At 38.1% G+C, this 12,741-nt stretch overlaps 1 protein-coding gene across 2 annotated transcripts; it reads left to right on the top strand.

The window, feature by feature from the left end:
• The first annotated feature begins 32 nt into the window (after positions 1-32).
• On the top strand, positions 33-9,960 carry rmi1 (RMI1, RecQ mediated genome instability 1, homolog (S. cerevisiae)). 2 transcript variants are annotated; one of them, XM_055039180.1, is made up of 9 exons: positions 33-91; positions 581-804; positions 2,440-2,550; positions 3,852-4,001; positions 5,232-5,302; positions 5,480-5,603; positions 5,725-5,806; positions 6,381-6,552; positions 8,078-9,960. In XM_055039180.1, the coding sequence occupies exons 2-9, from the start codon at positions 643-645 to the stop codon at positions 9,246-9,248; spliced, it is 2,043 nt and encodes a 680-aa protein (XP_054895155.1). In that variant the 5' UTR covers positions 33-91; positions 581-642; the 3' UTR covers positions 9,249-9,960. The 2 variants fall into 2 exon arrangements, with proteins under 2 accessions (XP_054895155.1, XP_054895154.1); XM_055039179.1 differs by having other exon boundaries at positions 51-323.
• The last annotated feature ends 2,781 nt before the right edge of the window (positions 9,961-12,741 follow it).

Below are 12,741 nucleotides of genomic sequence, written 5' to 3'. Positions count from 1 at the left end.
TGTGGAAATATTGCCAATCATGTGAAGAGGGGCGTTTCTAACGGCTTATTTCCGGATGTGGATATGCAAAGCTGTATTTCTAGTTTATTTTGTAGGTAAAAATAGTTTACCTACCAGCCTAATAGTAATTTGCTTGTTCTTATGACATCTCTTATCGTAGGTTTGTGATGTTTTATTGGGCAATTGCTGTGTTCCGGATGTTCTGAGGACATGGAACAGCTATTTCCTCGGTCTTGCTAACTGATGTTTTGTTTTGTTAATTTTGGCGCCTTCGTTTCGTACTCTCTCGCCTTGTGGATGAAACGCGTTCATTTTCTGCTTAGGTAACATTAGGCAAAACTCACTTTAGCATGCATACTTTCCTTAATCACAGAATGTAATTGCTCTTGTTTTTGATGCCTCTTCTTTTTCTTCAGTTTACATCCACGCTACACTTTCATATTAGGCTTACATATTATGATAGGGACCAATGAGCCCTTACCACTCACACTCCTATGACAGTGGATTTGTATCCGTTGTATAATTACATCCTGAAATTAAGAAAACCCCAAGTTTAAACGTTGTCTGTGTGTAATTCCAGATAATAGTGAGGATACTTGCAGAAAATAGCTGCAATATAAACTGCAGAGAACATAGAGGAGGATGGCCCCAGAGACACCCTCCGTAGTACGGGCTACTCAGGCCTGGCTGCAGTCCTCTCACCATGTCCAGGTTCCCTTTGCCTGGCTTGAAGCCTGCGTTGAGTGGATTCAAGGAGAGACTGGAGAAGCAGTTCATCTATCTCAGCAGCAAATCAATCAGCAGGTAGGTACAGCCAGGTCATCACACTCTGGTTTGACAAATCACAACATAACATCCATTTCAGTGCTGTTTCTGTCTCCTTTCTTACTGTCTCTGAAGGTCGCACATTTGCTTGACTTGGCAAACATCTATTTGTTTTTACACAGAATTCAAGGGGGAGAGGTAGATGCTTTAATAATCAGTGTGATGTTAACATTTAGTTTTTATTATTACTTAGAAACTGTGGCGTACTCATTACTTTTACAGATTTAGAGCATACTTAGAAAGTCCAGAAAACACTTACTTATACTTACCTAGCAACCCAGAACAGGGATTAGAACAAACTTAGAATCCAGAAAAAACTACAGTGGCAACTACGTTTTAGACTCCTATTCTTCCAACCTAGAAAAGGAATTAGACCAGAGGATATTTACTTATACTTATCTACCACTGAATAGGAGCACCTAGTTTAATTAGTTTATTTACTTTGGATCAACATTACTAGACTACTTTTTAGACTCCTGTTCTTCCAACCCAGAGATGGAATTAGACCTCAGGATATGTTAGCAATCATTTAGAAAACTTCCAGTTATAGTAAAATTTTACCTTCATTGGAATATACATGAATACCACTGCTCTTTAGAATGCTAATGTCACCTACTGAGGCCCGGAAGACCAGATCAATAATCGACCACAAACCTCATTGCATCTCCAGCTAAAACTCATCGAGAGTGTAAGGGACATAATGGTGATAGAAAATGGCATCATCATTGCAATATTTAGTATCATCAGCGTGCTTGTTTTTTTTATAATATTATACAGCTTTAATAGTTTTATTTTTTTTTCAATTCGTAAATGAGAATTTTTCAAAAAAATTAAATGTACTATTTCCCAATTGAAAGCATTTCACTTTAACTTTGAAAGCCCATTGCCATAATTATTTAATAGTTACAACAGAGAACAATAAGATCAAATCATGGTATGTGCTGATCATGTGGAATAAAATGACACCTCCTAGTCTGAAAATCCCTGGTTTCTGTTGCAACAGATAGTGGAGAAGAATTTTAGTGTAAACAGCACGTATCCATCATGCTGGGTGTCAGCTGTACCAGCTGGTGGTGGCGTCATATGGGTATGTTTTCTTGCACTGACGCATCTCTCATACGCCACAGTGGACTGAAATATTGCTGCTGAGCAGCTGTGTCCTTTGAGGGCCAAAGTCTATCTTTTCAAACAGATAGTTATCGAAGGTATTGCTTCATTCTTCAGGGTTGGGGGGGCACATAGTCTCCTTATGGTTCCAGGATGACCATGTTATCAGTTTATTAAAGTAACCCACATGATTCCAAGATGCCAGTCATTCTAGACCACTTTTTATATGACACAAGCCAACATGTGCAAACAGTCATTGATAAGAAATGAAAAAGCTGCAGGGATTTGATCAAGTTACTCAGTAACTGTGCCTCAAATACCCTGTGACAAGGCTCATGTTTTTGTTAAATCATAGCTTTGACTAATTCAAACGTTTCAAAATGCATAATTTGACCTCCACCAGGAGGTCATATGGATTAGTCATCTGGAAATAATTTGATGGTCAATCGTCTTACGAGATTTGGTACATGTGTCACTTAAAACTGTTTGTTTGGTGCACAATTTTAGGTCCTGGATCAGTGGCTCCTGACAGATCTGAGAGACCTGGATCACCCTGTTCTCCCTGAAGGGCTCGCTCAGGCCCAGAAGACAGAACTCAATGGCACCTTTTGTGTCCAGGTGCTGATTTCTTTTTTCTTAAACTCATTATTTTCTCTCATGCTTGGGATTGTGAAAGTCTGGCCAAAAACCTAAAACTATATTTAAATAAAAAGGCTCATGAAAAATACCATTTTGTGTTTAAAAAGAGATCTACAGTATTTTAAGCTATTATCTTAACTGTCAGCAACTGCAGTTTTCATGAAAACCACTTGAGACCTAATCTAATAAAACAATAGAATACCTCATTTTAAAATGCTCATTACATTGAAAATAAACATGGTTTCAGGTAAGTACATATTCATATTGCCAACGTGACCCATTATACTGCAGAACTATGAATTATTATGAGTATGGATGCTTTGTGTGGCATAAATATCAGCAAATTAAGATCAATCAGATTTTAGATAGACACCACACAGACCGGTTGAGAAAAAGATGAGCAATTATATAACTGGCATTGTTGCCTTGATTCATCATATTAGGTACATTTTCAGAAAAAAAAAATCTTTTTGCGAAAACTAGATTATTGAAGACCAGAATGGTAAAAATAACATGAAATATAGTTTAGTGTGGGTTCTCAGTCCCAATCCTTTCCCTCCTCAGCTTTGGCTATATGTTTTTACTTATAATCTCAAAGAAATAAGGAAACTCAGGAAATAAAGACGAACAATAAGCCTATTGAATTCAACAGCTGCATATGAAAACATTATGAAAAAGGGGTACAAGTTTCTTAAATGCAGAAAACATAGTTGTGGCAGAAAACACTTGAAATTATTATTTGTTTGGAAAATCTAATTAAAGTATTTTGGAATCCCCAGAAGAAATCACCTTCATACCATACACTTCTGGCTATAATTGAGTTCTGTGATCATTACAAAAAAAGAAGTGCACTATCTGTTGGTTTGCAGTACATCTGGTTCTGAAATTATTTAAACACCAACTCAAGTGTATAAAAATGTGTATCTCAGATCCAACCTTTTCTGTATTTCTCAAGCAAAGATGGAGCCAAATTAGGGCAATTTGTGAAAAACCAATACTCTAAATACATTGGTTAGATTAAAGTGGCTTAAAATCTCAGAACCTTACAAGTTCAAAAGCGTTCAAAATAATAGCCCTAGATGAACTATAATTTAATATTTTTGCCTAATAGTCTGGTATGGAGGGTTAATTGAATTTTCATCCATTACAGTACAGCCCAAAAAATTTAACTTAGCCTCTTAACAAACAAAGTACAATGTGGAAAAAAAAGCTACTAGATGATCACAAAATAATTGTGAAGGCAACATGAACCATAGCTGATCAGTGTCCTTTTGCTTCAGGTTGACTCATTGCTGGATGTCAGTCAGCCTGCATATGGTCAGCTGCAGAAGTGGAGGGGTACAGACTGCGCTAATGATGAGGTCTCCGCTTTCACACAGACCACTCAGAGGCCCTGGGAGGCCAAAGCGACCCGTATACTGCTACTCCAGGTCACAGTCACTTCTTCGTTATGGCTTATGAAAAAATAAATTTCTGTGTTGTTCTTTAGAATGTTATGCCTTCTTACATAAACATATGAAAGCATAGGGAGAGAACATAGTAAGTAGGTTTTCCCATTCTCTTAGGTATAACAACCTGATTTTTTTTCTAAAGGTTTCCTTAGAAGAGGGCTTTAATTGAAGGCATTTTTCATTGACGTGTTTACTGGTTTTAGCACTTTGATGCTAAAAGAATATGAACACTGAACTTCTGAATGGCTACACAATATTTGCTGCTATGACCCCACTTCATCTTTTATTTAGTACGCTGGTGAATACGTCTGCTGTTCTTTCTGAACTAGAGTGATAGGATGCAATCAGTGAGAGCACAAAGAGGAGTAAATTGTAGAGATGTCTTATTGTGATGTTTATCACAAGACAAATCATTTTCTCTGAATTTGTGCAATATTTTATATCGCTAACATTTTGAAAAGTTTCAAAAGTTTGTTGCTTTTTTTGCTGCTTTTTATTTTTCCAGACCAAAAGACACATAACTGAAACAAGATCTTTACATACACTGTGTGTAAAGACACATAACCCTTTTTCTCTATGTCTGATATTTATTTAGAAACAGGAACTAAATTGTTCCTGTTTCAGGTCAGTTTGGATAACTAAAATTGTTTGAATGCTAGAATTATAAAGGACATTTTTAGCAATTACTTTCTTCCGATCAAATGTTTACACACAGAACAATAACCATAAATTTAAACAGCTTTGGTATCTGAATTTTGTGAGTTTCTAATTAACTTAAGGTCACAGACGCAGAGGAGACACATGTCAGCAACATCTCAAACATACCTCTTAAAGTGCACTTCATAAAGGCAAAAATTGATGTTCCAAATGAACAATAACCTCAAGCATACAGATACATTTTTTACAAAGTGGCTTTAGGACGAGAAAGTCAAATGTTTTGGAGTGACCATCTCAAAGCCCTGATCTCAGACTAATTGTACAATTTTATTCAGTCCTCAGAAAATATGTGAAAAATGTCTGAAATTGAGGAAAGTTAAAGAACAGCCTTAAAAATACTTATTCTTATTCTGGTATTGAACAAGTCATTTTAATTGTTATTTATTGTATGTAAATATTGTAGTTTTTTTCTGTGACTTCTGCAAAGGTTTGAAAAGGTGAATGCTGAAGATGCTGTAGCCAACATGAAAACATTATATATTTGCTCTGCAGATTACAGATGGAGTCCAGAGCTTAGAGGCCATGGAGTATCAGTCCATCCCTGCGCTCAGTTCAGCACTCAGGTTAATAACAGATTTATAAAGCATTGACTGATTAACACTGTTTCTATCTTTACAGAATCACCAAACATTACATTTACAGTAAAAACTCTTATAGCTTATTACTAATTTGTGTTTTCATATTATTGTGTGCATTTTTACCAATTTGTTAATTTTCTAAGTTGCCGTTAACTTTCTTAGGCCTGGAGCAAAGCTACAGTTGCAAGGCAAGATGGTTTGCAGACTTGGTGTTGTGCTTTTGGGGCCGTCCAACGTAAAGATCCTGGGTGGTGAGGTAGAAGACTTGGTGGAGAGGAACACTCAGGTTCGCTGTACATAGACATATTGGACTTTTCATGTATTTTTTCTGACTCTTTAAAACTCATTCTTTCTGTATTTTTATGAGTATAACAGAGTAACTGTGCACATCTATTATTCCATGACAGGGCCGGGTGTTGTGCCGGACGCTGGGCCTCCCAGAGACAGAGCAGCAACAAGACGAAGAGGCTTCGATACAACCACAACAAGGTGGAACCACAAGAGTTTATGGATCTTTGATGAAGGGGAATATAAACTCCAAAGTTTTCACTATTTTTTGTGGTACCATTATGTTAATGATAAGAGGGATGACAAAAAAAGAAAAAATACTACTTTTCAGTTTTATTTTAAGTAACTGGCTGTGACTACATGCCACAGCAATGACTGCCCCACAAATGCTGCTCTTGAAATATATATTCACATTTGAAATTGGCTTTATCAGAACGCCAGTCACAGAAAAGAAGTTTGATTTGTATCACTAATCTGCATACAGTAACTGCATTTAATCATATATTCTCATTTACTGATAGTTATTGATGCTCTCATGGACCAAACAGTGTGACAAACAATAAGAACAACAATTTTGAAAATACTGTCAGTTCTTCAATTTAGTATATAAACAATAAATAAACATTTTTATCACAAAATATTTTTTATGATAATCACTACAATAATTATCCACCCATACTAAGTAAATTAATTTGTTATAATAGAACAGCTAGATGAGAATACCCCATCTTTTGTAATAATAATGACCATATATATATTTTTTTGGTCTGTAAAGATAACCAGGCAGCGGAGGAGCTGGAGGTGGACGACGCGGAGCTGTTGGCCAGTCTGGAGGAACACGGTGAGGCTGAAGTCATTCAAGTTCAGCCATCAAGAGATAGTGGTTATGGGACCGTGCAGGAGACTTTGACTCTGTCCTCCATCCTTGGAGACCTTGTCTCATTCAGGTCAGTGGTCAACTGTCCCAATGTGTTGTAATGTTGTAATGTTTTTTGTACAGTTATATATGAACGAAATTAAATAGTTTACATACTCGTCTTTGAAGAAACTGCACAAAATGTTGGAGTGATTTGTCTGTGGGTGTTCTCAGGTTCCCATTAAGATCATGCCAATTGGTACAACAAATGCAATAACATCTCCACTCTGTCCTTTAACTCTCAGAGTTTCCAGTTAGGCCTCTCTGGTGACTATACTTCTTGCAGATTAAATAAATTCCTGTCCATCACATTAAAGACCAAATCATGCCCAAATTGAACAATTTCTTCCAGATGCCTCATTGTTTTGTCAGTTGGTGTGTATCTGCTGAAAAACAAGCTCCATGTGTCTTGGCAAAGGATTGCGGGCGAGATGCACCAATCAGTTCAAGTGTTGGCCTGCCAACACCTATTTTAGATCATTTTAACTACAGTAGTTTAAGGTGATGCGACTCACTCTGACCTCTGAACATGTTACCTATTTATGCTTACTTGACAAGCTTATGTCTAAACCATGTTCACAACCCACTGAGATCTGCGTCAAAGCCTTCATTGTGACTCTGCTGGGAAAGCTGATCAGCAGGAATGGAGTCTGGAGTGTTTCTGCTTCTATATCTGATGGGACTGGTTACCTGGACGTTCTCTCGCCCAGAACGTTGGCGATAGGCACCAGCATCTCCCAACAACATTAGGGATAAGGGTGATCAGAAAATAGATGGACGGATAGTTTAAGGTGATGTAAGGTTTGCTATAAGAACATCATTTTCTTGCCCTCTTGCCATAATCAGTATATAATTATTTGTTTGAAACAGAAGTGACAGCACAACACCTGTAAGAAAGTAGTCACTGTAAACCAAGATTTTATATTTATTTTTATTACCACATCACTAAACCAAATTAGCTTAGCCCTTAGATATCCAGACAAGCTTTTAACACTTCCAGATAATATCCCATGACAGACACAGATTGAAAGCTCAGGATGACAAAAGAGAACAATTTTACCATAAGACATTCAGCCTTCCTGGTGTTTGTAGAAAGTCTCTCTCTCTCAGTTCCTCCCAGCCTGAATGAACCATAAAATAGCCTTTTAAATTTCTGTGCAATCCTAATATAGTATTTTAAAAACAAAATACTGACCTAGCAAAATAAGTCTTCCTCATTCAGTGACAACTTCCCAGGCCAACCATGTCAGTGCCTAACCTTTGTTGTGCTTATGTTTGGTGGGTTTACTGGCTCTAAGAAAAGTTGGGACTTTTCAGTTTCCAACGGACTGGTCATGTTGGAAATCATTTTGTTCTGATTTGTACTAATTTCTTGTAAGTCTAGATTAAATTATAAAAACAATTAATAATTATTTTTAGAATTTTTGTCATATAAACTATGTTGTTATAGCTCCATAAATGCAAATGTACCAAGTCGGGGGATATAATGACGGTTACAGCAGAAACCTTTTCTTTGCAAAATTTTGGAAAGTAATTGATTTATTTGTATGTTTTAGGAGTCAAACTTCCACCCGTTTTCACAGCGCTAATTCAACACAAACTAACAGGAGTGGGTCAGTTCGAAGAAGCGAGAATGACGAGGACCTCGCTGAGTTGTTTCACTCTGATGTGATGGATCAAAGTAGCCAAGAAGACAACATGGTAGACGATGAATTTCCTGATGAAGACTTTCCCCTGGACGAGTTAGACAGCGTTATTTTACAGGAAAGTGGAAATGTTGACAACGATCATAGAAGTACACATCAGAATAACAGAATATTAGAAAATCAAAGCAGTGTGGAAAGAGCAACAAAAGCACAACCTGTTCGGTTTGAGGCACCAACTTCACATGGATCTGGGACATTTGAAGAATCTGTTCCCTCCAGATCCCTGAAAAGAGATCATCAAGGATGCAGCAGGGAGGCTTCAAAGACATCCAAAGCCTTCTTTTCTCCATCAGTTTTAGAGCCATCCAAAGAGTTAGTGTTGGGTGTTAATGATGACGATTTTATGGATGAAGACATGGACTGTCTTTTTCAAGAGGTTGAGCCCAATCCAGTGCAAAGAGAGAGTTCTGGGGGACCGGCTCAAATCTCTGCTGAAAAACAATTTGGAAGAGATAGAGAAAGGAACACCAACTCAAGCCTTTCCTGCATGTCTCCAAAAACTGTGACTGGGACATCTCAAGAGAAAATTCACATTTTAAGCGCTGCAGAAGGTGATCCCAGCTTTCCTGCACTCACTCTGACCTCTGTACCTTTTACCTATTTATGCTTACTTGACAAGCTTATGTCTAAACCATGTTCACAACCCACTGAGATCTGCGTCAAAGCCTTCATTGTGACTCTGCTGGGAAAGCTGATCAGCAGGAGTGGAGTCTGGAGTGTTTCTGCTTCTATATCTGATGGGACTGGTTACCTGGATGTAGAGTTATCCAATGAGGTTTTGACAGACTTACTGGGGTTCTCCGTAGCAGAGAAGACGGCTCTAAAGCGTGACCCGTCGCGCAGGGGGGAGCTAGACTCAGGCATGCGGAGATGCCAGGAAGAGCTAGTGGACATGTGCTGCATCATGACGATTGTTGTGAAGCCAGGCGACGGGAGAGCTGTGGTGGCCAAGGCTCAACCAGTCAGTGAGAGAGTACTGCGGGAGCTGGAGCAGAGGGTGAGGGAAAGTAAACGCAGCTGAGTGGAAGTGGGTGAAAATGAGAAAATTACCTCCAATGGAAACGTTAAATTGCCCTTCGGCAGAGATGAAAAATTGCCAATAAAGCTATGATCAAAATTGATGATCAACCTGCCCCTCTGCTACATTTTTGACAGCAGAAGGTGTGAACTGGGAGTCTGATGATCTGATGATCTTGTGTTGCAATGCATCCCATCTGCTATATGTGAACGCAGCATTCTGCTGTTTGGCATTAGAGGGTTTAATCCTTCTATTTATTGTGCTATTGCAGGCTGTAAATCTACTGTGTTGCTTTTAATTTACAGAAGAAAGAGGTGCATACTCACATGCACCTATTAACGGAAGGTTGGTTTAAACAACCCAGTTTTAAACATGACACATTCTGTGTAACATTGAAAACTAGATGGAGAGAAGAGTGGAGACGAGAGTAGGGATTCGGGGGTGTTCATGTTCTGATTACAGTAATGAATTGCCAGTCTATGCATTCATGCAGCACGGCCATTACTTTTCACTGAAAAGTGATTGAATAGGCAAGGGCAGCATGGGTCTTTAATAAACTTCCTCAGAGGAGAATGAAAGGAAAGCGGGGGATAAAGGAGAAGCGATGAGCTTTGATTATTTCTCTCCTCTCCAGAGCCACGTCCATGGTTTTGGTTTTAAATGTAATGATTTGTTTGTTTTTTTGCTCTAAGTACTAGAAATAAAAAGATATCAAAAGGTTTATCACATCAGACTTTGCTTTATGTTTTTTCCACCTGTAGTATCTGAGTTTGGGGAACATATCTATTTAAGCTTTATTGCGTTGACGTGTTACAAAACCAGCTTTTTCTCTCCTACTTCATATGATTTGTAACAGTTCTGTTACAGTGGAAACACCTTGCTACTAATATTGAAGGGTCTAGCCTTAACCATAATTTACGCAAGGTTTATAACAGGCTGCTTTCTAGTGCAGCCTTTCACTCATAGTGAACATTTATTCATTCTTATCTGTCACCTTTTTCACAGTATATTAATTTTCAAAATATTCTTCTTCAGCCAAAGGTATTTCTTTTGACTTACAGGCATTCATAATGAGGTGATTGTTCCAAATCCTTCCCCAAAGCACTTCTCTCAATCTCTGTACCCATCTAATGTACACATTTACTGTTTACATATTGAGGCATAATTGTGATGTTCATAAGAATTTTTTTTAACTGGTCTTTGCAAATATATTTGCAAAGACCAGTGCAGCCTCTGCAGCCTCAGAGTCAATGGTCATAGATGAGCAAAATTGAAGTGTAAAACCTGAGTGGCCTCCGCGTTAACCTCAACACAACAGAATAGATCAATTAGAGCAGTTGCTGTCCTGTTTGTCCAACATCAGTGACTGATCTTACTAGTGTTGTTCTGGAAGAATCCAAAACCTTATTTTAAAGCTCTTCCAGAAATGTCTAACCTGCTGTAGATGCAAAGTGTGGAAGAATATCAGATTTAACCCTGTGGATTAAGACTGGGATGTCACTCAGGGTTATCTGTGCATGAAGGCAGACAGATTAATACTTCTGGAAACATAGTGTATGGTTTCTCCAGGCATCTCTGGTTTTTCTCCAGATATTGCAGTTTCCCCTCAAAGTCTAAAACCATGCGTCTTAGCTAAATGCTATAAATTGCACTTAGGTCTGGGCATGTATGTATGTGAATCATTGTCACATGGACCAGCAACTTGGCTGTGTGTGTCATGACGGTCCTGTATTGGCTGAAGGGAATGTTCTCCAGCTTCCCTGTGATCCTGAACGAGGATCTCAGGGAAGACAAAATTAGAAAATGAACGAATGGGAGGAGCATTTCTGCAAGCATAATGCACAAACATAAGACACAAGCACCAAACTCATGGTCTTAAAATTAATATTGTTTGTTTGTGGTTTCAGTTTGTTGAATTTACTTCGAACTATAAATATTTTTATTTTGACGGAATGCTAAAAAAAAAAAAGGCCCTCATGTGATCATATGATTCCTGGTTTTCTCTGATCCTAAGATGAGCACACCAGGTGGTGAGTGAACTAATGCAATTATCATGATTTAGTGAGAGCAGTGTGCTGCTCTGTGATTGCTTTAGAGGGTTGGGTCTAAATTCAGCACTGAAAGGACGTAATCTGACACTTGAACGCATGTACGTAGTATTTATTTGTATGTATTTATTTTTTATTGTTAGGTTTTCTTTCTTTGCTCATGGTGTAGGCATGGTCTAAAAGTCATCTGGCTCATGGAGCAACACAGTGCTTCAGTGAGCATGAGATGCCATTTTCACACATGGATTGGTGACCACACAGTGTGAATCTCCGAGTGAGCTGGAGAAGACTTTACGGAGCGGTTCAGCTCTTTCTCTTGTTATTTTTGGAACCTGTCAGTAAACACAACTGGGATCTGAAATAATTCTGTATTGTGAAACTTCATCAAAACAATGTTATTGCTTGCTAGGCTTTTGTCTATGCAATGCACTGATAACACAACAGTATACAGTCTTAAGTGGACTATGTGGATAAAACCACATAGTCCAATCTAAATCAATCTAATAGTGTGATTTAGATTGATTCAACCTCTGAACAGCAACCTCTGAACTTTTTTCTTATAGTCACAGTAAAACCACAATCCTCTGAGTATTTTATTGGAAGTTTTTGCGACAGACCAAGTCAAAATAGGGGAGACCAAGGAAAAATTGTAACCCTGGAGGAGTTGCAATGCCACCAGTTCAACCATTTAGGGAATAGAGAGGGAGTCATGAGTTTCAGTATTTATCTGCTCCTCCCAACCCTTCATGGTGGATGTCAGGGGCTGAAAGCTGATGTGTTCCAGTATTATTGAGAAAAAAAAACAGAAGATTTTTTTATTTGACCAGAGGCAAACTTTGTTTGACTGCTGGAGTTAGGCGCCGCACCAGCACCCCTTGTGATCCCAGAGGAGATAAGCATGTTGGAAAATGGACGGATAGTAAACTGTTTGATACTCATGCAGTTACCACTCGAATCATATGACTAATGTCAATTAAAAATGTAGCTTCTCTAGCAATATGTGGTGCATTTGTCTTCAGCTTATTCCAAAGCACAATGCTAATGCTCCCAGGTAAACTGTGCAGGGTATGGTTTGTATTAATTTACAAAAACATGGCATTCGTCAAGAAGCAACGCCATTATGAAATTCAAGGAGATACAATCATCCTTTGTCTCCCATGTATGGTTGGAAGGTCATTTTTCTTTTTCTTTTATTGTTTTTTTTAACAAAAAATATTCTGCAAAACTTGTGCATTTGGGTTCAGTTCTATTTCAAACCATCTTTCACTGCAGCCATCTATAAGTAAAAAAGTTTCCCTGCTAGTCCTATGAACAAATGTGTTTTATTACCAGTGATCATGTGTTCCTCACAATAGTAGAAAAATAACATACATCCATAATGGTTCCTCTTTCACCCGTCTGTGATTACAGACACACCTTCCAACATATTTGACTTTTAAAAAGCTCAA

Source organism: Poeciliopsis prolifica, unplaced genomic scaffold (genome assembly GCF_027474105.1).
Source record: "Poeciliopsis prolifica strain line A6 unplaced genomic scaffold, Auburn_PproV2 SCAFFOLD014, whole genome shotgun sequence".
Lineage (NCBI taxonomy): Eukaryota > Metazoa > Chordata > Actinopteri > Cyprinodontiformes > Poeciliidae > Poeciliopsis > Poeciliopsis prolifica.
Note: the sequence above shows the minus strand (reverse complement) of the source record. Positions and strands in the feature narration are given on the sequence as shown.

Bases quoted from the DNA above. Each gene is read 5' to 3' on its own strand.
- rmi1 (XM_055039180.1), top strand. From the start codon at position 643: ATGGCCCCAGAGACACCCTCCGTAGTACGGGCTACTCAGGCCTGGCTG. The intron at 805-2,439 runs GTAGGTACAGCC...GCACAATTTTAG, and splicing joins AGCAGCAAATCAATCAGCAG to GTCCTGGATCAGTGGCTCCT. The intron at 6,553-8,077 runs GTCAGTGGTCAA...TGTATGTTTTAG, and splicing joins GGAGACCTTGTCTCATTCAG to GAGTCAAACTTCCACCCGTT.